The sequence below is a fragment of the Moschus berezovskii genome, chromosome 19, assembly GCF_049115385.1.
Source record: "Moschus berezovskii isolate FMDL1 chromosome 19, NW_MosBer_1.0, whole genome shotgun sequence".
Classification (NCBI taxonomy): domain Eukaryota; kingdom Metazoa; phylum Chordata; class Mammalia; order Artiodactyla; family Moschidae; genus Moschus; species Moschus berezovskii.
In genome coordinates, this window is record NC_142478.1 from 48,021,898 (window position 1) to 48,047,804 (window position 25,907).

Genomic DNA, 25,907 nt, shown 5'->3' on the forward strand with positions numbered 1-25,907 from the left:
CGCTACAGTCAGAGAGCCTAGAGCAGGCGGCTCCCACCTGCTCCACCACGCGCTGCAGGTGACGGTGCTGTTTTATTTTCACCGCATTTATTTTCATGGTTACCACTGAAATAGCACAAGTAGTGCCTCTTTCCATTTGCAGGGATGACATAAAGGTCCCCTTTTGGATGGAAAGTGCATTTAGGTGTAAAAAGCCCAATTTGGAGACACATCCTAAGTAAGTAATAAGGCAGGGGGTGCCGAGATTGACAGCAGACAGGCACGGACCTGAACGAGTCAGGATTGGGAAGCGCCAGTCTGTGCTCTGAGGGTGCGTGAGCGCGCGCATGTGTACGCGCAAGAACGCGTGTGAGTGCGCCTGTGTTCCAGTGTGCGTCGATTTCTGAAAGCCACCCCCCCCAACCCTTCAACTGTGTCCTGATTTTTGGAGAATGACCCCAGTTATCCAGTCAGCAGAGTCAGCAAAGCTGCTGGAATTTAGCACCATTCTTGGCTCTGAGCCCCGGGGCAGCCATGGTGTCATTCGGAGGACCCCCAAGGCCAGCTTCAATAACTCACTGAAGGACTCGCAGGGCTCAGCAGAGCTGTTACACATGTGGCGCAGCTTGTTGTCATTGAAGGACAACAGGAAGGAGTCCCAGATGCCCCTCAGAGCCGTGGGGCTCGCGGGGACAGTGCCTGATTCTCCCCGCAGTGAGGGGTTAGCGCACCGGGACGTATCGCCACCAGGGGCGCCCTTGAGCCTTGGTGTCTGGGTTTTTTACTGGCTCACTTCAGTCTCCAAGCTCCTGCAGAGGTCAAGCTGAGACCCCACATGAACTTGCTTGCAGCAAAGATTACCCTGCGAGGCTCCAGGCCTCTCATCAAGCAGAATGTTCCAAGGGCTCAGAGGTCACCTCCCAGGAGGTACAGGGCGTGGACAAGCCAGACTCCCTCCTGTGACCTCTCCCCGTACACGTGGTCCTAACGGGGACACCTCAGCTGACTTGGCTCAGAGGTGGCGCCATGCTCCACCTCCCTGTGTCACATGGCATATCGGGACACAGGACCCCGTCCCTGTGACTCCAGGAGACTTGCAGCCACTGGACGTGGGTCAGAGACAGTAGGAGAGTGTTCCTTCTTCTGCTGCATCCCTTCTTTTACCTCATAGCATTCGTTGTCATGACTGAAAGAAAGAAAGGTAAGTCCTTTCTTATCCTGTTTCCCAGTTACTACATCCTTTCTGTGGTTCTGTGGAACTTTCTAGAACCCTTCCACGCTGCCTCTGTATGGCTGTACTCCTTGCCCAATAGGCATCAGGCTTGTGTCCAGTCACAAAGAAGTTACCGCGGTGCTGAAGCCTCTGTGATCCCCTGATTCCCCCAGGGCCTGCTTTCCAAGTGGTCCCAGCCCTCAGGGCTCAGGGTGACTGGACTTCTGGCATTCCAGACCCCCCAGCCCTGGGCCCAGGGCAGGGGTCTCCCAATGGTCTTGCTACCTGTCCAAACATCAGAGCAGCGGCAGTTATAAAACAGATGAGAATCTGCCTGTAACAGACTTGTCCTTTGCCTCCTCCAAATCCACTTCTCTTTCTTTGGGTAGTAGCTCCCGGTTCAATGTGGGGACCAATGGAAACGCCCCACTCCTGCTGGAGTTGGTCACATGACCCAGTGCTAAGCCAATCAGAGCTTATGGTCAACCGGGCACAGTGATTGGATCAGGAAGATCACACGGTCTAGACCAGTTGCCAGTGTGTCTTGGAATTACTTGAGGCCATGAGGGAGAAGTCAAGCTTTCCCCCGCAAAGTAAAACTGCAAGTTTAGGAGCCTGGGGAGCGATACCATATTATCAACAGGAAGGAAGAGCTTGAGCTCCCAGGGGTCACATGCAAAACCCAAGAAAAAAAAATCCAGAGTAGGGCATGGCAGAGCTGGGAGGTGGGGAGGAACTGGGTTCTAGTGTCATGCTATGAGCACCTGGATCCAGCTGTCCCTGAATCCACTTGCAATAAATTACAAATAAATGAAAAAATAAATCCTGTAGACTCTGCAGTAAATTAGAACATGCACACATTCATTGTTGTTGTTTTAGTTCATTGTTGTTGTTTTAGTTACTAAGTCACGTCCAAGTCTTTGCAACCCCAGACCCCTCTGTCCATGGGATTTCCCAGGCAAGAATACTGGAGTGAGTTGCCATTTCCCTCTCTAGGGTAGTCTTCTTGGCTCAGAGATCGAATTCACATCTCCTGCTTGGCAGGTGGATTCTTTATACCTACATGTGTATATTTAAATTTTTTGCTTAAGCAAATTTGCATTCAGTTCAGTTCAGTTCAGTCGCTCAGTCGTGTCCGACTCTGCGACCCCATGAATCACAGCACGCCAGGCCTCCCTGTCCATCACCAACTCCCAGAGCTCACTCAAACTCATGTCCACAGAGTCGGTGATGCCATCCAGCCATCTCATTCTCTGTCGTCCCCATCTCCTCCTACCCCCAATCACTCCCAGCATCAGAGTCTTTTCCAGTGAGTCAACTCGTCGCATGAGGTGGCCAAAGTATTGGAGTTTCAGCTTTAGCATCAGTCCTTCCAATGAACACCCAGGATTGATCTCCTTTAGAATGGACTGGTTGGATCTCCTTGCAGTCCAAGGGACTCTCAAGAGTCTTCTCCAACACCACAGTTCAAAAGCATCAATTCTTCGGCGATCAGCTTTCTTCACAGTCCAACTCTCACATCCATACATGACCACGGGAAAAACCATAGCCTTGATTAGACGGACCTTTGTTGGCAAAGTAATGTCTCTGCGTTGCATTGGCCTTTCTGATTTTTAAGCGGAAAGTGCTCCACCTGATGTGTGTGGTGTGTCACTGCACACCCTCCTGTCCTCAGAAGCACCTCCCAGGTCTTGTTGGGCCTGGGATTTGCTTGAGCAGCAGGAGCAATTCTGACTTTCCCTCTGAGGATTCAGACCTGCCCTCCCTTCACAGAGCAGGCGGGCCACCTGTGAGAAACCTCAGTCTGCCAAAATAAAAACTGACAGAGCGATCAATCCCAGTTGTCATTCTCACGTTACAAAAGAAGACATCAGGGCAAACTTTGAAAGAGCTGACATTTACAATCCACCTTAATTGATAGAAACCTGATTTACAGAAACTCTGATCTGCAGGGGCAGAGCTCTCTGCCTCTCTGAATTAGAGAATGTGGATTTTATTTAGTTACTTGTTTGTTTATATACAAATTCTTCCCCCAAAAAAGAAAAGAGAAATCTTTGGCACCAGGCGCCCCTATCCCCATGGGCAATGTGGTCGGGGAACTAGAAATAAAAAGAGGCCTTCCAATTCCCTTCCCCATGCCCCTCCCTCAAGTCCCTCCCCCATACCCCTTCCCCCTCACCCCTCCTGCCCCATACACTCTTCCCTGGGCCTCTCTGGAGCTTATTGCCTCCAGTCACTCAGCCCAGAGCTTCCCTCTATGCTCAGCGGACTACATCTAGGGGATTATTCAAGGCATCGTGAGAACATTGCATAAAACATGGGCCCCAGTTTGCTGAGTTGGTAAGACTTAAAATCCAATTTAAAATGACTTAAGAAAAAAAAAAAGGAATTTATTGGCTCAGGCACTGAATGGTAGGCTTTCAGGTGTGGCTTGATCTAGGGGATGCTGCTGTTAGCCATCAGCTCTGCCTGCCTTCAAGTCAGCCCCAGGATCAGTCAGGATCCTGGAAGGAAACTGATGGCATCCCCAGGTGGGATGTAGGCAGAATCTAGGAAACCCATGAGGGATGTTGAGGCATCAGAGTACAGCAATAAGTGCTCAATAAAATGCAGTATCCTTGTGCCTTATGTTCTGCAGTGGGGTGGGGGAGTGTCAGAAAATCTTTTCTGAAAAAGGCCATGAGTTGAAAATAAAACAAACCCCTCACTATTTACTCTCACAATGATACCACACTCACAACAATTCTGGTATCAGATGTGTAAGTTTTCCCCACACTGACCAATTCTCTGAAACCAGCTGCATGTCCTACAGTTGGATTCTGTTCTGACACCATCTGCTTGGAGTCAGTGTTAGACCTCACAGGTGAAACTCAAATGTCAATCTTAAATCTAGGCTGCCCTTGGCATTTCTGACCCCTCCTTGGCTTCAGACAGTTGCTAGAACTGTTCACAGAACTCAGGGAAATACCTGTGTTTACTGGCCTCTTCTGTAATAAAGATATGATTAAGGTCACAGAGGGACAGCCAGATGGGGAGTGCTCAGGGACATCTGGGAGGGTCCTGAGCACAGGAGATTCTCCTGGAGGAGTACCCACCCTCCCAGCTTCCCAGGCACTTGTCATAAAGAACCCTCCTGCCAAAGCAGGTAGATGTAGGAGATGTAGGTTTGATCCTTGGGTCTAGAAGATTCCCTGGAGGAGGGCATGGCAACCCACAGTATTCTTGCCTGGAGAATCCCATGGACAGAGAAGTCTGGCAGGCTACAGTTCATGGGGTCACAAAGAGTCAGACACGACTGAAGCGACTTAGCATGCAACCTCTTGGCACAGGTTATTTGGGAACCCAGAAACTCTGAATCACCTACTTTAGAGACTTTTATAAATGCTTCATCACATAGGCACAGTCCATTTTTAGCTTTGCTTTCAGCCCCTTCCTCCCTGGAGGGTGGAGATGGGGGTGAGTGTTCTAACTTCTAATCATGGTTTGGTTCTTCTGGTGACCAGTCCTCAAGCAGGACCCACCCAGAATCACCTCATTAGAACAAAACTTCTTCCCTATACCCAGGAGCTTTCAAGGCACTCAGGAGCTCAGTGTAGGCACTCTGACTTCGCCCATCACCCTGGAGGTTCCAAGGGTGTCGCCCTGTGTCAGGAAATGGGGGCAGAGACCAGTATACATTTCTCATAATTTCATGAGGCAGAGAGTAAACGTTTCAGGCTTTTGGGCAGGGTTAAGAGCAGCCAAAGAAAGGGAATGCCAAAGAATGCTCAAACTACTGCACAATTGCACTCATCTCACACGCTAGTAAAGTCATGCTCAAAATTCTCCAAGCCAGGCTTCAGCAATATGTGAACCGTGAACTCCCAGATGTTCAAGCAGGTTTTAGAAAAGGCAGAGGCACCAGAGATCAAATTGCCAACATCCGTTGGATTATGGAGAAAGCAAGAGAGTTCCAGAAAAACATCTATTTCTGCTTCATTGACTATGCCAAGGCCTTTGACTGTGTGAATCACAATAAACTGTGGAAAATTCTGAAAGAGATGGGAAAGCCAGACCACCTGACCTGCCTCTTGAGAAACCTGTATGCAGGTCAGGAAGCAACAGTTAGAACTGGACATGGAACAACAGACTGGTTCCAAATAGGAAAAGGAGTGCGTCAAGGTTGTATACTGTCACCCTGCTTATTTAACTTCTATGCAGAGTACATCATGAGGAACGCTGGGCTGGAAGAAGCACAAGCTGGAATCGAGATTGCCGGGAGAAATATCAATAACCTCAGATATGCAGATGACACCACCGTTATGGCAGAAAGTGAAGAGGAACTCAAAGGCCTCTTGATGAAAGTGAAAGAGGAGAGTGAAAAGGTTGGCTTGAAGCTCAACATTCAGAAAACGAAGATCATGGCATCTGGTCCCATCACTTCTTGGGAAATAGATGGGGAAACAGTGGAAACCGTGTCAGATTTTATTTTTTTGGGCTCCAAAATAACTGCAGATGCTGATTTCTGCCATGAAATTAAAAGACGCTTACTCCTTGGAAGGAAAGTTATGACCAGCCTATATAGCATATTAAAAAGCAGAGACATTACTTTGCCAACAAAGGTCCATCTAGTCAAGGCTATGGTTTTTCCCGTGGTCATGTATGGATGTGAGAGTTGGACTGTGAAGAAAGCTGATCACTGAAGAATTGATGCTTTTGAACTGTGGTGTTGGAGAAGACTCTTGAGAGTCCTTGGACTGCAAGGAGATCCAACCAGTCCATTCTAAAGGAGATCAATCCTGGGTGTTCATTGGGAGGACTGATGCTAAAGCTGAAACTGCAATACTTTGGCCACCTCATGCGACGAGTTGACTCACTGGAAAAGACTCTGATGCTGGGAGCGATTGGGGGTAGGAGGAGACGGGGACGACAGAGAATGAGGTGGCTGGATGGCATCACCGACTCGATGGACATGAGTTTGAGTGAACTCTGGGAGTTGGTGATGGACAGGGAGGCCTGGCGTGCTGTGGTTCATGGGGTCGCGGAGAGTCGGACACGACTGAGCGACTGAACTGAACTGAACTGAACTGAAGAGCAGCCACAGTTGATATGTAAGTGAATGGACTTGGCTATGGCCCCACAAAACTATTTACACCATCAGGAAGCAGCCTGTGCCTGGCAAGTTTTCCTGGTCTTACCTTCCTCACATCTCCCGGTTGACATATCACATTTTTCAAAAGTGGATTCAAAACCCTCCTCTGGAGCCCTGCCCCGCCTTCATCAAGAGGTGGAGAGAGTGTGTCTCCGCTTGCAATCGGATGGGCTTGTATGGCTGGTCATCCCACTGAGGAGGACAGAGGGGAAGCAGTAGGGCTTCGGGGGTCCCCACCCAGCCAGCCATGGCCCCTGGCCCACGAGCCATCATGTTGTAAGGAAACCTCAGTGTGTTCTGTCAGAGTGTCCACCTGGCCAGGCTCTGAGAGCCAGGCTCAGAGACACACCAGCCAGCGCGCCTGCCCCAGGCCCCACCCAACAGCCCAGCCTGCAGTACCTGACCTGAAATCGCCAGCTGAGGCTTCTAGGGGCCATGACAGGGACTCAGAGGACGATGTGATGTGCTAAGGATGCCTGGCGCCAGAGGGAGGAGGTCCAAGCCTGGCCCTGTGGCAAGGCTGATATGGGGCTTATGAGGCTGACAGTGGCAGCTGACATGTCATGGCCATGCCTGGTGCTTTCGAGGCCCTCAGCAAACATCCATGGAGGATTAAATGAGCAAATGCACAAACGCAAGCTCAGGCTCTATGCCCATTGGAAACTTTCAGACTTTGGTTTCCTGAGCAACCTTTAGCTCCCGGAGCCCATCCATCCAATCAGAAACTGCCCTACTGACTGGTTCTGGCAGGTGTAGTCCTCAGAATCCCACGTGAAGGTAGGAGCGTGTGCATGTGTGCACTGGGCCTGCACACACGTGTGGATGTGTGCTAATCCCAGCTGACAACCCCTTCCACTCTCAAACCAAAGTTCTCTCTACCTTTCTCCATTAGGTACACTATCGATTTCCCTTTGTCTGGCGGTAGATAGCTTTTCTCATTAAGCAGCAGCTTTAATTATGCCACAAAGCACATAGTATAGATCTTGATTATTAAGACTGGGCCTCAGATCATGGTAGGAAGACTGGCAAACCCAAATTAAACAGCATCATAAAAATCAATGGCCTCATCTGAGACCCCATCCTGCCCCCCGTTAGGTGCTGGCGAAGACTTAGTGCCTGTTAATCGTCTCCGCTGCGCACGGCTTGGCTGTCAAGTGTAATAAGTGCAGATTTAGTGGATGGCGACTGCAAGGCACCGGAGGCAGGCCCCGCATGCTGATCCGACTCCACTCTGTGGCTCCGACACCGCTGCTGGTGGGCTGAGGGTCTGCGAGTGGAGGCGTGTCCCAGACGGATGGGATGGGATGGGAAGTGTGGGGTTGTCATGGAAACATGTCGGTTTCTTTCCTCCTCGGGTGCAACTGCTGCAGCCAGTTGATCCTCTTCCCCTCCCACCAGCTCCCAGAGCCCCCGGAACCTCATCTGTGCTCAGGGAAAGAGGTGTCTAGGGAGGGTGGGGACCCATCAGGTGAGCCTGCTTCTCAGCTTGGGATGGTCACTGCTGGGAACAGACCCCCACCCTCTTGCTCTCCTGCGGACTGGGCTCTTCCTTGGAGCCGTCTGGTCCCCTGGCAGCAGGTCCAAGGCTTTATTAGTTTCAGGAGACAGGAGAAGCAGGGGCCGCCTGCCGCATGGCTCCATCTCAGATGGGGATGTGCTGGATGGGGGAGCAAGGGCCCAGTCAATGTGGAACTGGATGAACAAACACCTGGGGTCCCGTGTTTCCCTTCCCTTCCACTGTCCTCCCCATGGGCTCACCGAGCATCCTCAGAGGCCCTGCTGGGGCTTCTGAAGCAACAGAATGAAGACATTGGTGCCGAGCTGGACTCCTGCATGTGGAGGGTCATTGGTTTCTGACCCAGCGACCTCAGGGACTGTCTGAGGGAGGGCCTGGAGGGACCGGCGGTCATAGGCCCTGAAGATCACGCACTTGGGACCTGATGGACCTTGCTGTACAGGCAGAGGCACTCCAGGAGGCCCAGGACTTCTCTGTAGCATTGCACCTAGGGATTTGCAGCCTGGCCCCTGGTGCAATCCACTCGCTTTCCTGGGTGTGGGCAGGCCTCAGGGCACCTAGATAGCGACCATGCCCTTCAGCCCACAATTCCAAGTATGACTAGCCCACCGGGCCTCTAATGAGGGGGATGTGGGCCTTTCTGTGCATGGCCCAACATTCTGTTTCTCACTGGCTTTTGCTCTGAGCTCTGAAGGTGTGTGTGCTCAGATCTCCCCAAATATGTGGTGCCAAGATCATGCATCGCAGCCCATGTGTCCCTCCGAGGGTTCGTGCAAGCCAGCCTACAGCTGCTTACTGCATGCAAGTGGGGGCCTGGGTGTGGAAGAGCGAGTACTCGATCTGTGCTTGCCCTTAGCTCCGCGTGCAGGTGCCTCCAGTAAACGTGAGCCATTTGGCTTCCCTCAAATCTGCCTGCTAGTGCAGGGGACACGGGTTTGATCCCTGGTCCGGGAAGATGCCACATGCCTCAGAGCAACCAAGCTCTTGTGCCACAGCTGCTGAGCTGGTGCTTTCAAGCCTGAGAGCCAAAACAGGAGACACCAGCATGAGAAGCCTGGGCACCACGACTAGAGATTAACCCCCACTTGCCACGACTAGAGACAGCCCTCCGTCAACAACGAAGACCCAGCAGAGCCAAAAGTCATGAAAAATAAATAAACACATAAAATGTGAGCCGTTCACATCTCCACGGTGTGTGGCCGTGTGCAAGGTGCACGCATGAGAATGCACACACGGGCATGAGTAATACATGTGTGTGCATCTATGTTGTATGTGTGTGTGTTTGCATTGTGTTTTACTTGTATGAAAGTGAAAGTTGCTCAGTCATGTCTGACTCTGTATGTGGGCTTCCTTGGTAGCTCAGCTGGTAAAGAATCTGTCTGCCATGCAGGATACCCCGGTTCAATTCCTGGGATGGGCAGATCTGCTGGAGAAGGGATAGGCTACCCACTCTAGTATTCTTGGGCTTCCCTGGCAGCTCAGCTGATAAAGAATCTGCCTGTGATGTCGGAGACCTGGGTTTGGTCCCTGGGTTGGGAAGATTCCCCGGAGAAGGGAACAGCTACCCACTCCAGTATTCTGGCCGGGAGAATCCATGGACATGGGGTCGCAAAGAGTCGGATACGACTAAGCGATTTTCACTTCACAATTACTTGTGTGCATGTGTGCTTATACATCTGTGCAGTGTATGCACACAAGTGTGTGTGTATGCACATACATATTGTTTCTGGGAGGTCTTGTAGCCAACTGCCTGAACAGAAGGATGGACTCAGTCTTGGAAAGACAGAACCCCCAAGCAGGCAGCTCCAGTGTTTCTCATCCTGCTGGTCTCCAGTTCCTACCTTCCCTAGCGGCCTCATCTGTGCTGGTTTTCTGTGCAGGCTGCTCTGCCTCTGTGCCCATCAGAATCCTGCCTTGGGCATTGTTGTGGCCCGAGCTAGTTGGGGATTCCAGGCTCACCTTGATGTCCGCGAGAGGGCAGGAGCATGTTTACCCAGCAGGCAGATGCCACTGCCTTGGTGAGAGGCTTCCTAGAACCCTCCTGGCAGCGGTTCCCTGAAACATCAGTCTCAGCTTCCCTGGCCTGTGCTCAGCCCAGATCTGTCTCCTCTGCCCGGAGATGGATGTGTGTCCTGTTGTCACCAGGCAAAGCTTGCTGTCCCCCTGGGAGGCCACTGCCACTTCATCCCCTCTCCATCCTGCGTTTATCTCTCCGGCGGCACGAAGGGCGTCCCCATAAATTTCCATTAGTGTCACTGCAGTGGCCCCGCTTCCCGTGAGGCCAGCCGGGACACCGCCTGCTGCGCATTCCAGCCACGACCTCGGAAGTGGCTTCGAGAGCTCATAACCGCCTGCTGCTCTCCGGGTCTATAAATCCTCTGCCAAACAGCTTGGTGGTTGAGGATGTCTGACTTCTCTGGCTCTGGGTGGGGCATGCCAAGGCCGAGTCAGAGCCTTTTGGGGGGTGGCGCACAGCCCAAACCGTCCTGCAACTGTGATCTGGTGGAGGTGCGGGTGAGTGTGAAGCCCGCCAGCCTGTGGGAAGCCTCCACTGTGTGCCCAGCACACGGAACCTTGTTGCTCTTCATGGCTCAGCTCAGAAGCCAAGTGGCATCCCTTCCCTGTGTTCTGTTGGCGAGAGGCTGCTGAGTCCCTGAGGTTCGAGGGGAGGGAGGCAAAGTGCCAGGAGGGTTGGGAGCTGATGTTGCAGCATCTTTGGAAAGCATAATCTGCCAGAACACCCATCTCAGACTGTCGTGGGGTGACGTTTGGGTGTACAGGGGCTAGATGACATTTCAAGGTAGAAATGGGATTCCCCCTAAAAAGAATGGATGTTCCATGTCAGAAAGAATGCTTTCAGATGAAAAACCCAGCAACTCAGGAGTGGCTGCAACTATAATGGAATTCCTAATCTCAGATAACAAGAAGTCCACAGGCTTGAGGGGGAACAAAGCTGTGCATTGGTGGCTCAGTGACATCACCAGGGACCTGTACTCTTTCCAACTTTCTGCTCTGCCACACTAAGTGCGTTGGGCTTATGCTCCTCATGGTCACAATATGACTGCTGCAGCTCTCAGCATCACATCTTCATAGGTCAAATTTCCAAAGGGCTAGAGTAAGTACGTTCCTACATCTTGTCGCTCTTTAAGAACAGAGGAGGCTTTCCCAGGGCCCCCAGCAGGCTTCCCCTCATGTGTCCTGGGTCTCACCTGTGTGTCTCACCTGTGAACCATGAAAAGCAGGGATGCTTTCCTGCTCCTTCTCAGAGCCCCTGCAGAGTTTGGTTTGTTCAGTCTCTGCCCCACAGAATGATGGGGACACCCGAGTCTTGGAGACGGGAATTTGCCGAGAATTTAACTGAAGGGGTTGGCAGTTGGCTCTCCACTCCTCTTGAGGGCAAGCAAGATTCCAAGCTGGGACTGTGCGTGTCCCAGACAAGCACAGGGTTAGGATGAAGCAGCTGGTGTCATCTCCACCAACAATATGATAAAAGCCCCTAGTTCACCTGAACAGGGACATCTTGAGATGGAATGTGCTATGGCCAAAGCAGTGGCCAGGCTTACCCCTGTGAGCACCAAGCCCACCAGCTTCCCTGTCTTCCCCTCTCTGCACAGTCAGGGACTCCAGGACGCTGCAGCCAGGCAGACCCCTCCTGAGGGGCATCCTTGATTTCAGACAAGTACGTCCCTGCATCAGGCACATTTTGTCTTAGTCTGGAAAAAGAGAGAGACAGGGAGGGGATATATGATTCCTGCGACTACAAAGTCTGGAGGAAGCGCTGGCTTCATGTTGAGTTGGATTTGAGGATCAATTGACTTCATCTGGACCTGGCATCTCACCGTCTCTCTGCTCTGCTCTTGCCTCATGGCTTCATCCTGACCACTGGAAGCAAAATAAATGCAGCTGCTCCAGCCTCACATCTTATCTCCCCAAGGCCTCAGACAACATTTCTGTGGCTCTGTGTGTCTATTCCTGAGGCTATTGTCTATTCCTGTGTGTCTGGTTCAGACCTAGTCACGTCCCTCACTGCATCCAGGGGCTGGGACTTAGAATGTGATGATGGGAATTGGCCTTCATGTGTTACTGGGGAAAAAGGAAGGGGCTGAGCTGGACCACAGCAAATGTCCTCACCCTGAGACAGGATGGACAGGACTCTGGCTGGCGTTAAATTTTCAAGGGGAGGAAGGGACCTCAAGAGGGGTCCCTTGACACTCCAACAAGTGTCAGTCACCAGGCACACTGGGATGGGTGCTGAGAGCCTGATGATGCTAGAATGGTTGCCGAATTCAAGCCCTCCAGGGTCAGACCTCAGATCCTGGACCAGGGCTCCTTACTGGGTAATGTCACCTCAGGGCACATTTAGAGATGTTTGGAGGCACTCTGGATCATCTCGACCTGGGTGGGGGCCAGGGATGCTGCTAAACACTATCATGCACAGGACAACCCCCACAACAGAGAATTAACTGAATTATCCCGCCCCGAAAGTCCAGAGGGCTGAGGCTGGGAACACCTGGTCTGGATGGATTACACATGGCTCAGCAGGGACTGAAGAGTCCCCCAAATAAGGCAGATGCCCCCAAGGGAGGCACACAATTCCTCTGTCAAGGGCTCATGGGTGTGTGTGGCGTGTGTGAGTGTGGGCATGCGTGTGCCATGTTGGGTATACGTGCTCACGTATCCTCAAATTCAGCTTGAACCTCACTCACGTTTAGACTTCTGATGTTTCCCCCATACATAATTATCCAGAGGTTTGTCCACATGTGTCATAGCTTTAAACGTGCATCTCATAGTCCACCTTTGAGTCCACCAGGAGCTATGATGATGCGTGTTGAAGCCTTTGGAGCGTCTGCAGTCCTAGGTGCTGGTGAAGCAGTGACCAGACAAATGGGAAGCGCTGCCTGGGTCTCCCAGCCCGGAAGGCAGAGCGGAGTAGCAGTCAGTGATGTGGCCACTTAGGGGAGACGTGTGCCAGGAAGGGAGGGCATGCAAAGGCCCTGAAGCAGGAGCAGACTCTCGTGCTCCTGGAAGCACTGGGGCCATGAGGGGCCATCAGGTGAGCAAGAGGAAAAATACAGAGGTCGAAGGGGACCCAGCTTACATCCTAGAGATCGTGCCTTTCTTAGTGGGTGGTAAGCACATGCAGAAAGAGGGTCAAGGGAGAGGTAGGGGAGACCAAAGTCAAGGCCAAGGCTTTGCAGAGCAGGTGGGGCTGGAAAGGGATGAGTTCATCGCGAAGGGGAGCAGGGAGGGTAGTAGCAGGAGGGAGGGGGTCAGGGAGACAGAGCTCGTTCTCTCCTGACCTGTGGCTGTCTAGGGAAGGGTGGGGACACCCCGCTGAGGGTTTGAACATAAAAATGTTATGTTGATGTAGCATTCAATGTCAAGTTGAAATCATTATAGTGTATCACCCGGTCTTCCCTCCGTTTCACAGTAAGCCAAGAGCGTGTGGGTGTACCCTGGGTCTCCCTCCCCCTCCGAAGGCCCCGGGTGGGGATGATGGAGGTCCTTCTCCCTCTTTGTGTCCTCCCGTCTGTCCCCTGCATCTGCCCCACTCCTGGGTCCATTCTGGGTCACTGTGATTACAAGCTCTCAGAGCTGCCCTCTTGCTGAACTCTGATTCTTTCCAAACTCCATCAACTTGGTTTATTTTCTGTCTGACAGAAGTAGGGCTTTTAATTACAGAGAAAAGCCCTCTGGTTCTACTTAGACAGACTTATTCCAGGACTGCCGCGTGGTGGTCAGTTTTGTTTCCACCATCACATCCAGCCCCTCCCTGGCTCCAGTGCGGGGCGGGGAGGTCACTGAGCCCTGAAGCTGAAAGCTGATTCGGGCATAGAAGGAGATGTGGAAACACAGTGCCACTGCTGGGAGGAGAAGCAGGCACATCGTGAGACAGGCTGGCGCGGCAGCCAGTGGAGCTTGTGCTGGTACAAAGGCAGGACCAGAGAAGCTCGACCTAAGGTCAAGTTCACATGCGCTGTGGGCTGGGTACCTGGGATCAGAGACTGTAAAGAAAAGCATAGAGGGGGACGGTGCACTTTGGACAATAACATTCCTGGTCTCCAGGTTTCTTACTGCCTCACTGACATCTTACCTACTTGTGTGTGATAAACAAACCCTTCTATCGGCTCAATATTTATTTTTTGTGGCTGCTGCAAAGCTTGTAGAACCTTGGTTCCCTGATCAGGCATTGAACTTGGGCCCTCAGCAGTGAAAGTGAAGAGTCCTAACCACCGAACCACCAGAGAACACCCTCTGCTCAATATTTAACACAAGCAATTTTATTTTCCAAGTGAGAAGGGGATTATACGCTAAGGAAAACAGATTATTTTTTATGCAAATTTGTGCTGGAGAAAAATGAGCCACCTCTGTTGCACGATTTCTAACTTAAACCACAATTTGTAAGCTGCAAATGTTTGCAATGGGTGTGATTTGTTAAGTGTAGACAAACAATAAAGTGAGAGCTCATCGCCCAGTGGGAAACATGCCCTACACACTCCCAGCCCATGGAAGGGCCCGGTCCTTGCCTGGCTGGGGCTTACTTATCTTTTGAGTTTTGCTGTGGGCTGAGTTGTGTGTCCCCCCAAATCCATATGTTAAAGTCCTAACCCCAGGACCTCAGGAGGTGACTGTGTGTGGAAACGGGGCCTATAAATGGGTGACTGAAGTACAGTAAGGCTGTAAGTTAGGGCTAATCCCACAGGACTGGTGTCCTTATGAGAGGAGATCCGGACGCAGACACACAGGGACGCAGGGAGGAGATGGCTGTATACATGTCAAGGAGTGAGGCCTCAGACAGAACCAGCCCTGGGGCACCTAAGCCTTGGACTTCCAGCCTCTGGACCTGAGACTATAAATATCTGGGTGTATGTTTCCGGGGCCCCTATGGACTGACTATTCTGGGACCCCCACGCCTCCTCCTTTGCCTTGTCCAAAGACACCTCCCTGTGACCACTCTTCATCCCATCACCCTGCTCTATTCTCTGCAGTCAAAACCTTTGTTTCTGTGCTCACCCTCCTCACCCCCGTGCCCTCACAAGTGGAAGCCGTGGGGGCGGGCACCTCGTCCCTTCTGGCCAGTACGGCCTCCAGCCCCTGGAAGGAGTCTCATCTGAGGTGTGTCCCCAGGAGACGGCTGCAGACGCTGGTGGCTTCTCCACAGGCAGCGCCAGGTGGCTGTTGCTGGTTGAAACTTCTTTTAGAACAGAAGTTTGTGGCCCAGTGGCCAAGCTGGAGAGGTCCCTGGCCTCCTAACCTGGTCAAGGAGGGAGAGGAAGGGGAACGAGAGCTCCCACTCCCCCCAGACTCCGCCAGCTTCCTCCACACCCTGAACACAGTGGAGGTTCCTGCTGCGCTGAGGTGGCTGTGCGTTGAGACTGGGGCGGGGGAGCCCATGAGTGTCAGGACTCGGCCATGCATGACCCATTTATTCTTTCCTCCCCTTGCCAACAAGTGCTCGTAAGCCCTACTGTGTGGCCAGCTCTGGGGTCTTGGGGTACAGCAGTGAAGGAGCCTGCTCTTGGGGGGCCTGCAGTGGGAGGCAAGAGACCCTAAAGAAGCCATGTGAGGACACCTGATTACGGTGGGCTGGGAAGAAGTTGCGGGACTGACAGTGCCCAGGCCTTTGGGATGGGGAGGCAGTAAGGGGCACTGCAGTCCCTCCCCTGCAGGCCACCAAAAACCCGTCCTCCAAACACGTCCTTTCTGTCTGCAACTGCAGCCGCAGTCACTCTCAAGATAGATTTCCTTTCTCAAGATGTGTTTTTTTTTTTCCTGTTTTACACATTTTGCAAGTTCATGAAAATCGAACATTCCAACTTTCTTCCTCCACAGAAAAATGGAGTGAAGTCTTCTTGTCAGAAAGCATTTTCCTGAGTGATGAACTCTCCCTGCAGCACCGCAGCCCATACCAATGTGACAGTGACGCAGGGCCCTCCTTAGTCATAGAGTCAGGCTGGTGCTCTAACCCCAGCTGGGAGCAGGCAAGGAGGAGGGCCCCCCTCAAGGCTCGCTCCCCGCTGGCTGGGGGCAGCCAGCACCACCTCTGAGGGCAGCACTCACTACAGGAGCGGGGAGTTAACTGCCAGTATCCTCACATTTCTGTTAGGGCTGCTGAGGGAGCTGGAGGGCTGAGATACACAGAGCGGGTGCTGTGCGCTGGGGACCCTCAGCTGTTGCTAGCCTCCCGATTGGTTGTCATCATGATTGATTATCCATTAGTATTAGTTATTATCACAATTGGTTATCATCAGTATCAGTTATCATCATTATTATGTATCATTATGATCAGTTATTCTCATGATTGATTATTATAGTTATTGGTCATCATCATGGTTGGTTATGCTCAGTATTGGTCATCTTTCTCAAACAGTTCCACCTCGTTCTCACCCTTAGCCCCCAACAACTACAGTGACGCCCCATTTTTATTTTTATTAATATTTATTTTTGTTTATTTGTTGACTGCACAGCGTCTTAGTTGCAGCAGGTAGGATCTAGTTCCTTGACCAGGGAACAAACCCAGGAGCCCTGTCTTGGGAGTGTAGAGTCTTAGCCACTGGACCACCAGGGAAGTCCCCCCCATACCACCATCTTTAAATAAAGCTCTTTCTCCAGTTGTGGGATAGGCATGACTGATCGTGGGCTAAGTGTCTCCCACAAAAGATGTCCAAATCTACCTGCCAAGACCTCAGAATATTTCTGATTAGGAAATGGGTTGTTGAAGGTGTAATTAGTTAAGATGAGGTCATACTGGAGCAGTGTGGCCCCTAACCTAATGACTGGTTAGCTGATGAGAATAGGAAGCACGTGGGTGGATGGGGAGGAGGCTCTGATGGGAGTGGGTCGCTCCCAGTGTGGGCCCTGTGGGACTGCCCAGGTCACAGGCCCACAGACCCAGCCCAGCCCGTGAAATTCCTGCTTCATAAAAATCTAAAGTTCTCTGTTTTGCAAAGACATGACCGCTTTCTGTAAATATCCTATGAGCCTAAGGAAAAACAAAATTTCCCTGAAGGAATTAGGGGCTTCCTTATGTAAATTCCTTCATGGTCTTACTTTTTCAGTCTGCCCAGTCTGAAGGTGACACACACTTACGGTTTCATCAAACTCTCCTTACTTTTCTAGTAATTTTTCCTTTTATACCCAGCTGCCAGTTCATTTTGGGATAACGGTTTATAATTATTCTGCTTCCTTCATAAAGAGCCTTCTCCATCCTATGTGATATCTGCGCCGAATGTCTGGCTTAGGGAGGTAGTATTTGTCTGGCATCTCTTTCTCACTTGTTTATGTTTCCAATCTTTAAAAAAAACCACTCTGCTTTAATTGTGTTTATTATAAACCACAAACATCAGAGCTGTGTGTGAATGAATATGTGAGTGAATGTGTGTGTGTGCATTAGTGTGTATGTATCTAACTTCTTTGAACAGCCTCTGCTATTTTAAAGAGAGAATTGGTTTACTTACATTTATTGTAGCAGCCAACATACTTGAACTCCTTCTGTCTTACTTTATTACCTACTTCAATTTTTGTTCCTTTTCCCCCCACTTCTCTATTTTTCATAATTCCCTATGTCCCCTTGTGAATTTATTCCACTGTATTATTACATTAACAGGCACTCACCGGCCTCATCCTACACTCAATTATGGAATATTTTGCTTTCCCTGCTCCCTTCATTTCCCCTCCCACATCCCCACTGCCAAGATAAGACCTTTGGAGAAGATCCTTCATCATTCTATTTTATCTTGACGCCGAGGTTAGGCGGAGGCCATGACTAGGCTGTCCCATACGGGCATCTCTCCTAGCTCCACAGCCCGCATCTGACACTTGTGTACTTGTCATCACTATTTACTCAGATCCCACTTCAGAGGGCAGTGTCTGTTGAGCACAGGACCTTCCCGGTAGACGCCCTCTGTCCAGCAGCCGCCAACACCATGAGCAGCTGGGGCACAGATAGAGCTGGGCATGGGGAGTGGCTGATGTGGGCTCCAGGCCGGGGCTCTCCTGGACTCTCCACTGGACTGCACTAGGAGATGCTCACCTCCCCTTCACTTCTCTTTCATGCCTCCCAAGGGTGTCAGAAAAATGTTCCATGTGCTCTCAGTTCAGTTCAGTTCAGTTCAGTCGCTCAGTCATGTCCAACTCTCCGTGACCCCATGAATCACAGCACGCCAGGCCTCCCTGTCCATCACCAACTCCCGGACTTCACTCAAACTCATGTCCACAGAGTCGGTGATGCTGTCCAACCATCTCATTCTCTGTCGTCCCCGTCTCCTCCCGCCCCCAACCTTTCCAGCATCAGAGTTTTTTCCAGTGAGTCAACTCGTCGCATGAGGTGGCCAAAGTATTGGAGTTTCAGCTTTAGCATCAGTCCTTCCAATGAACACCCAGGATTGATCTCCTTTAGAATGGACTGGTTGGATCTCCTTGTAGTCCAAGGGACTCTCAAGAGTCTTCTCCAGCACCACAGTTCAAAAGCATCAATTCTTCGGCAATCAGCTTTCTTACGTTAATCCCTTACAGGTGCAATTTCCCTGTCTTTCTGCAAGGAGACAGCAGGGTCCAGGCTCAGAGTGTGGAAGCCAGGGTTTCTGAGATGAACATCAGCCGCCTGTTTCTCTCACCGTGCTCCTTCTTTTTCTAACCGTGGCCTCCCTATTGCTCTTCCATCGGTAGCGGGATTTAGCAGTGGCCTCCTGTGGGGCTCCAGGCTCCCGCCTCCCCGTCCTGTCCCGACACTGACCTCTGCCCCCCACGCCGTCTCCCCTGCAGGTGCAGACAGATGACCTACTCGGACGACCTGCCCCAGATCTCTGTGGTGTTCATCTTTGTCAATGAAGCCCTCTCAGTCATCCTGCGCTCCGTCCACAGCGTGGTCAACCACACGCCCTCCCACCTCCTCAAGGAGGTGATCCTGGTGGACGACAACAGCGATAACGGTGAGTGGGGCCAGCTCAGCGCCCCAGCGAGGGAAGCATGTTGGAGCCCTGGAGCCCAGAATCCTGAATTCAGGGTATGGCCAAGGCCACGTTTCCTCCAGAGGCTCCAGGAGAGGGTCCCTCCTGCCTCTCCCAGCTTCTGCTGGCTGCTGGCATCCTTGGTGTCCTGGGCTTGTGGCCGCACCTCTCCCGTCTCTGCCTCCATCTTCACAAGGCCTCTTCTGGTGTGTTTGTGTCTCTCCTCTTCTTATAAGGACCTTTATACTTGAATTTAGGGCCCATCCTAATCCAGAAGGTTTTCATCTCAAGACCCTTAACCGTTTACATCCACAAAACCCCTATTTCCAATTGAGGTCACATTCTGAGGTTCTGGGTGGACCTGAGTTTGGGGGGAGTGGCTATTCAACCCCTACAGCCATCATCCAGAAAGGCCCCCTGTGTGTTGAGTCTCCCTATGCTAATCACATCTCACTTCTTGTTTGTGGACAAAACTCCAGTGGGAGGCTTGCTGATGGGGAAGGGGCCAGTGCTCACAGCTGGAGCGCAGGCCCCAGGGATCTCTTATCATGGCCCCACGTCAGCCTCCATCCAGCCCAGGCATTTATCCACACCCACCAGGCACACGGGGCTCCAAGCCCCCAACAAGGGTCTGGAGGTTCCTGGCCTGTCCTCATCTGTTCCCCTGCAGAAGCAGAGAGGAGCATGGACCCCGCTAGGGGCGGCTCCCACACCGAGGTCCCGGCGCGCTGAGCTGTGACTGTTGGGTCTTTCTGTCATTGCAGTCTCTCCTTCTCGCGTCGGGAGTCAGGGGGAGAGTGGAGGAAAGCGGGAAGCCCTCCTGGCCTGAAGGAGTTCCAGCCTCACCTGTGCTCTGTCTATGCCAGGAGAGCCCTTCCTGACACTGTCAAGGGAGCAAGAATGAGGCCTGGAGAGGGCAGGACAGAGCACGGGGACACTGCTCTGGGACCCACTGGCTATGCAGCTGGAGCCCTCCATGGGGCCAGGCTGCCCTCCCGGGAGTATCCACTAGATGGGCATGTTGGGGGAAGGCCTCTGGGTGGTGGAGGTCTTCCGCAAGAAGTCCCCATAGCCAAGGCGTGAGAGTATTGACAAAGGCCCAGGGGCAAGGATCCGGTTCAAACCCTCTCGGCTCCTCCTGCTCAGCCCCGAGCCCACCCCCAAGCCCTCTGCTCCTCCCTGCACCTCCTCCCCATCCCCTCCCCTACCCCTGAGAGCAGCCAAGGGTGTCCCCACACTGCTCCTTTCCTATGCCTGTAACGTCCTCCTCTCTTCCCCGCTGGCCCCCTGTCCTGTCACAGCCCACATGTCCCCTTCACAGGCCACCCCTGTCCCTGCCCCGCCGACCTGGAGAAGCCCCTGCCCCACTCAGACACCCACTCCCTTTCCCCTTTTTCTTTTTTTCATTTTGGTTAATGTTTGCTATTATTGTGACCTATTTTGTTGCTTGTACTTTTAGCCCTTGGGAGCTTTCTCACAAAGACTCCTGGGCCCTCATCTGTTTTATCAATGACTTATTAAGTTGAAATTCTCATAACGTAAAATTAACCATTTACAAAATAACTGTAGAGTTCAGGGGTATCAAGGACGTTCACATCATTGTACAGCCAATCACTGCCATCACCACCAGAACCTTTTCATCTTCCCCAAATGAAACTCTGTCCCCATTAAACACTAACTGCCCACCCCGCTCCCATTCTGACTTCTGTCCATGTGGACATGTCTGCTCCAGGAACCTCATGCAAGTGGAATCACACAGGACTTGCCCTTTGGTGACTGGATTATTTCACTGAGCATCATGTTCTCAAGTTTGTCTACCTTGTAACGTGTCAGAGTTTCCTATCTAAGGCCGGACCGTATTCCACTGTGTGGATGCACCACACTTTGTTTATCCATCCATCTGCCCGTGGACTGCATTCCTACAGTTGAGTAATTCAGCCCCGTTTTCTCTTATTCTCATAACACGTGCTTCTATCTGGATCAATCTGGCTTGATAGCTCATGGTCTCTCCCGCCGGAACACAGCTCCACCAGGCGGGGGTCTTATCTCTCCTAAGTACCCCCAAGACCTTGAGCCATGTCCAGCTGTGGTGTGTCCTCTTGGAGTTTATGAGGTATGGATCCAGAGCACACAGTGCCCGTGGGTCTCAGTGGCCTCAGGCTCTCCCACGGTGTCATGCCTGAAACTTCTCTGTGTTCCTTGCAGTGGAGCTCAAGCTCAACCTGGACCAATACGTCAGCAAGAGGTACCCAGGCCTGGTGAAGATCGTCCGCAACAGCAGGCGGGAAGGCCTGATCCGGGCGCGGCTGCAGGGTTGGAAGGTCGCCACGGCCCCCGTTGTCGGCTTCTTCGATGCCCATGTGGAGTTCAGCACAGGCTGGTAAGGTTGGGGCCTGGGGCCAAGTGGAGCTGTGCCCTGGTTGGGGTCTGCTAGGGCCTGCAGGAGCCGGGCAAAGAGGATGAGCCTGGTGGGGGTGGGGGTGGGGCACAGCTGAGTCCAGCCACGTGGCCACTCCATGTGCAGTTCCTAGAACCCAGAACCCTGTTTGTGATGCCTTGTATGAGGACTGATCTGTCTCCCCACCTTGTGACCAAAGGAATTTGAATTGGCCAGTCATTCCAGCAGGTGACAGTTCAAATGAGGATGTTCATGTGACCTTAGGTCAGGGAGGTACACACAAGGTTGGGTCTCATGTAAATGAAATGTGGTCTATCGGGTCTCAGTTAATAGAAACTCAAGTCTAGTTGGAAGCAATTTCTCATCCTTATGAGAAAGTCCTAGGGCACAGCATCTGCTCATTTTCTCCCACCCATCCATTCAGGGGAAGGTGGGCTTCTAATGAGAAACCTGGAGGGGGATCTGGCCAGAGGAGTGGCTGGGACACTGAGGAGTGGCCGGGATACAGGATAGTGGCCGGGAGGAGACACCCAAGCACATGTGCAGGACAATCTAGAGGTGCCCCGGGGGGGCAGGGACCCTTCAGGGCCTCGGTGCTCAGTGTGAAGCCCAGACCAGCAGCATCTGACGCCCCCGAGAGCTGGCAGGAAGTACAGGTCTGTGGGATACAGGGTCTCAGGGTGGGGCCCCAGATCTGTGCTCTCTCACCTGGGGAGGTTCATGAGGCTGTGCCCAAAGGCGGCCAGTGATGCCTTAAGAACAGAATCATTTGTCCAGCAAATTATCCACACGGGACTTCAGAGCTGCAGGTGGCCCTGGCGCCTCTACCCAGATCCCTGCTGTCCCTAGACAGGCGGTGAGCTGATGCTCTCACAGCAGGTGCCTGAGGATGTGTTGCTAGAACAGAAGGATGTGCTTCAAAGTTTTCTGGAATGCACCCTCTGGGCTCTTGGTATGTTTCTCTGGCGGCTGCATCTGGGAGTCGCCCCCTGAGCCCTCACTCCCACCAGGCCCTGCAGAGGACCCGAGAGGAATAAACGGCAGCTGGGTGGGGAGGGCACAGCTTGGCAATTCTGCGGGAAGGATCGGGACAGGACAGTTGGGCCACCAACGTGATGCGAGTGTTTGAGCCCCAGGCAAGCCTTGGTTTCCAAGGTTACATGTGGGATGCTTGTGAGCTGCCTCAATCCCCAACAGTGCCTGCTCCAGCACACGAGTGTCAGACAGGTGCCCAGCTGGGACTGAAGACTGAGACCCCAGGGGACCACCTGTGTTGCAGGGGCTGGGACACGAGCAAGTGGAGAGAGGGTCACCCAGTGCATGTCCTGGGGCTGCCATAACAATGACCAAAGGCTGGTGGTTCAAAATGGGAGAAATTCATTCTCTGGCTCTGAGGCCAGAAGTCAAAATCAAGGTGCAGGCAGGGCTGGGTCCCTAGGAAGCCCTTGGGGAGGAGCCTCCCGTCTCTTCTAGCTCTGACGGCTCCAGGCATCCAGGGCTGTGGCAGCATCCCTCCATCTCTGCCTCCTCCATCATGTGGTTTCTCCTGTGTCCTGGTCTCAAGCCTCCCTCTCCTTTCTCCCAGAAGGGCATGTCTTGGATTCAGGGCTCATGCCAATCCAGAGTGATCTCATCTTGGGTTTTTTAACTGAATTACCTCTGCAAAGGCTCTATTTCCCAGTAAGGTCACATCCCGGGTTCCAAGTGGACCATCTTTGTGGGAGGACACCGTTCACCCCTCTTCCAGCTTCTGGAGGCCCCGGGCTTTTGACTGCATCCCTCCAATCTCTGTGTCCGTCTTCACATGACTTCTCCCCTCTGTGTGACTGCCTCTCCCCTTCTCTCTTCTAAGGACCCTTGTCTGTGGATTTAGGGCCCACCTAGGCTTCCCTGGTGGCGCAGATGGTAAAGAATCTGCCTGCAACACAGGAGACCTGGGTTCGATCCCTGGGTCAGGAAGATCTCCTGGAGAAGGAAACGGCAACACATTCCAGTATTCTTGCCTGGAGAATTCCATGGACAGAGGAGCCTGGTGGGCTACAGTCCATGGGGTCGCAAAGAGTCAGATACACCTGAGCCATAACACACACACACACACGGGTCACTCAGTGTGATCTCACCTGAAGATCCTTAAGTTAAACCCACAGTGGTAGGGTATACAAGGGGTCCACAGTGGGCAGGGAGCATGAACCCCTCACCCAGGGGCAGCCTGCAGCCCCTACCAGTTGAGCAGCAGGGAAAAGTCAGCCCCGTGTAGCCAGCTGGCCACATTTCGAGAGAAACTAAAACTCGCTCTTCTTTATATCAAATCTCCCAAGTCACACCTTTAAACTCTCTGAAGCCTAAACTAAGAGGTTCACTGAGATATTCCCTCCAGGGAGATAAGAGGGTTATAGGGAGGGGGTTCGTGGTGGGTGTGCTGATCAAGTCCCACAGTGCCTGGCCGGGTGTCCCCAGCTGGGGCCCCTGAGGGTCTGGCCTTTGGGACCTCTCAAAGTTCCTGGTTTTCCTAACTGCAGTGTGTTCTCAGGGCTGGTTCTGACCCAGCACGTGCCTGACCGAGATGCGACTTCTGACTTTCCCTGCTGTCCCCCATTTCCCTCTCTTCTGCCACCCTCATGAAGCGACTCTTCCTTTGCCATGACATCTGTCGCCTTCTATCAGCAAGGACATGTTATGGTCTGCCCTCCACCAGGGCTACTGCATACTGTCGCATAGGTTGTGCACTGCACAGCTGGACTCGAAGGCCTTTCTGTCCCTTTCATGCATGTTAAACCCCCTGGCGCATTTGGAGGACGTTTGGGAGAGTCACAAGTCTGTCACATCAAAATGCCATTTGAAACTACTGTAACTTTCATTTTTACCACTGAAAACCCAGTTATCCATCTGCAAATAGCCCTCCCCTCCCAGAACTGCCTCCATAAAGAGTCTGCCTTATTAGCACATGTGGCATTTGCAGAGAGCTTTTCATCTCTGAAGCACTTTGCTAACAGTAATTAATTAATCCTCCTCGTGAAGCTGAAAGGCAGGTAAATACCAGGCTCTCGCTTGGAAGGATGGGAAGAGAGGTTGGCTATAGGGTGAATCTGGCCAGACAGGGTCAGAGAGCTCGCACCCTGACCCCAGCCCCCGCTGTCCCTCCCTGAGCTTGGCCCCTGTCCCCCTGTTCATCTCTCTGGTCCCCCAGTCAGCAGGCTGCTTATGACCATGTTGAACTCCGGCCCCTTGGGCAGCATCTCATCCTTGCAGGAGACAAGGTCGTCTTCAGAGTGAAACGCTACCTGTTTGCCCCTGGGGACTCCTGCGTTGAAAATTCACAACCCCCAGCCTTTGTCCTCTGGTCTCTCTCCTCTACGCCTTCATTGCCTGCACGGCCACCATCTCTCCATTCCAGCTGCCTGGCCTGCTTCCCAAGCACACCAGCACATCCCAGGGGCTCAGCACTGGCTGCTCCTTCTGTGTGCAGCACCCCACCTGCCTCCTCTAACAACAGCTGCTACATCCCACACCACCTCTGCTCAGGGCTCAGTGCAACCTACCCTGACCACCCTATTTAAAACTGCAATTCCAAATCACCCTTATTTTGCTCTCTTTTTCTGTCATAATACATATCACCTCCTAATATATCATTTACTTATACATTTTTGTCTGTCCCCCCATACCCACTCAGTCAGGACCACCACATACTGTTGTATAGGTTGTGCACTGCACAACAGCACTTGTTAGCCTTTCTGTCCCTTCAGTATATCCTAAGCTCCCTGAGGCATGGATTTTTTTTTTTTCTTTTCTAGTTCATGGGTATGCTTCAATGTGTTACAAGAGGGTGTGGCACATTCATGCCGCTATTCCTGCTTGTAAGTGAATGTACCTTCCAGCCCTGGAGGGAAGACCTGCCAGGTAGTAGGATTCACTTGTGAGAAAAGCCAGGCTGTGAGGCAGGCCTGCTGACAGACTGAGCTGACTCACAGGGCTCTCTGGAGCCAGGCCAGCCCATCAGAGATGTCAGAGATTGGGCCTGGATGGTGTTTATATCTGTAGTGTCAATCGGTGGTTAGCCACGGCCTGCCTCGGGCAGAGCAAGACCTCGGGCAGGTGGGTGTGCAGCCCAGACAACTCTGGGGCTTCCAGAGGTGCAGTGCTTGAATCTACCCTCCGTAGGGCTGGTCTAGGCCAACATTAGATGCGGGTGTGGCCACCTGGGTCCTGGCTCCCTATCTAGGGGGGCGGGGCGGGGGTCCCTGGCATTCGTGCCCTTCCTCAGGGACCTGAGTCTCCTTGCAGGGCCCAGCCTGCCCTTACGCGGATCCGGGAGGACCGCCGGCGGATCGTCCTGCCAGCCATCGACAACATCAAGTACGACACGTTCGAGGTGCAGCAGTACGCCAGCGCGGCCCACGGCTACAACTGGGGCCTTTGGTGCATGTACATCGTCCCGCCCCAGGACTGGCTGGACCGCGGTGACGAGGCGGCACCCATCAGGTGAGCCGGCCACCAGGGCCCCTGGGGTGGGGCCTGCCCTGGAGGCGTCAGGTGGGCCGGGCCACTGGGCGGGGCCTGCCTTGGAAAGAGCCAGGGCTGCAGCAGGGGCCTTGGGGACTGGAGGGACAGGTGGCATTCCTCTGCAGAAAGCCAAGGCCTGGCACCAGGTGGGAGAGTAGAAATGGCGGGATGCAGTCGGTACAGGGTTTCCCTGGGTGTGCAGAGGGACATGGCGATGTGAT

General features: G+C 52.7%; 1 protein-coding gene across 1 annotated transcript in view; it reads left to right on the plus strand.

Moving 5' to 3' along the window:
• Positions 1 to 25,907, plus strand: part of GALNT9 (polypeptide N-acetylgalactosaminyltransferase 9) — a 116,292-nt gene that overhangs the window by 35,579 nt on the left and 54,806 nt on the right. Inside the window, exons 3-5 of the mRNA XM_055405089.2 lie at positions 18,604 to 18,770; positions 20,994 to 21,168; positions 25,468 to 25,665. Coding sequence (XP_055261064.1) covers positions 18,604 to 18,770; positions 20,994 to 21,168; positions 25,468 to 25,665 — 540 coding nt within the window. The remainder of the gene's footprint in view (positions 1 to 18,603; positions 18,771 to 20,993; positions 21,169 to 25,467; positions 25,666 to 25,907) is intronic.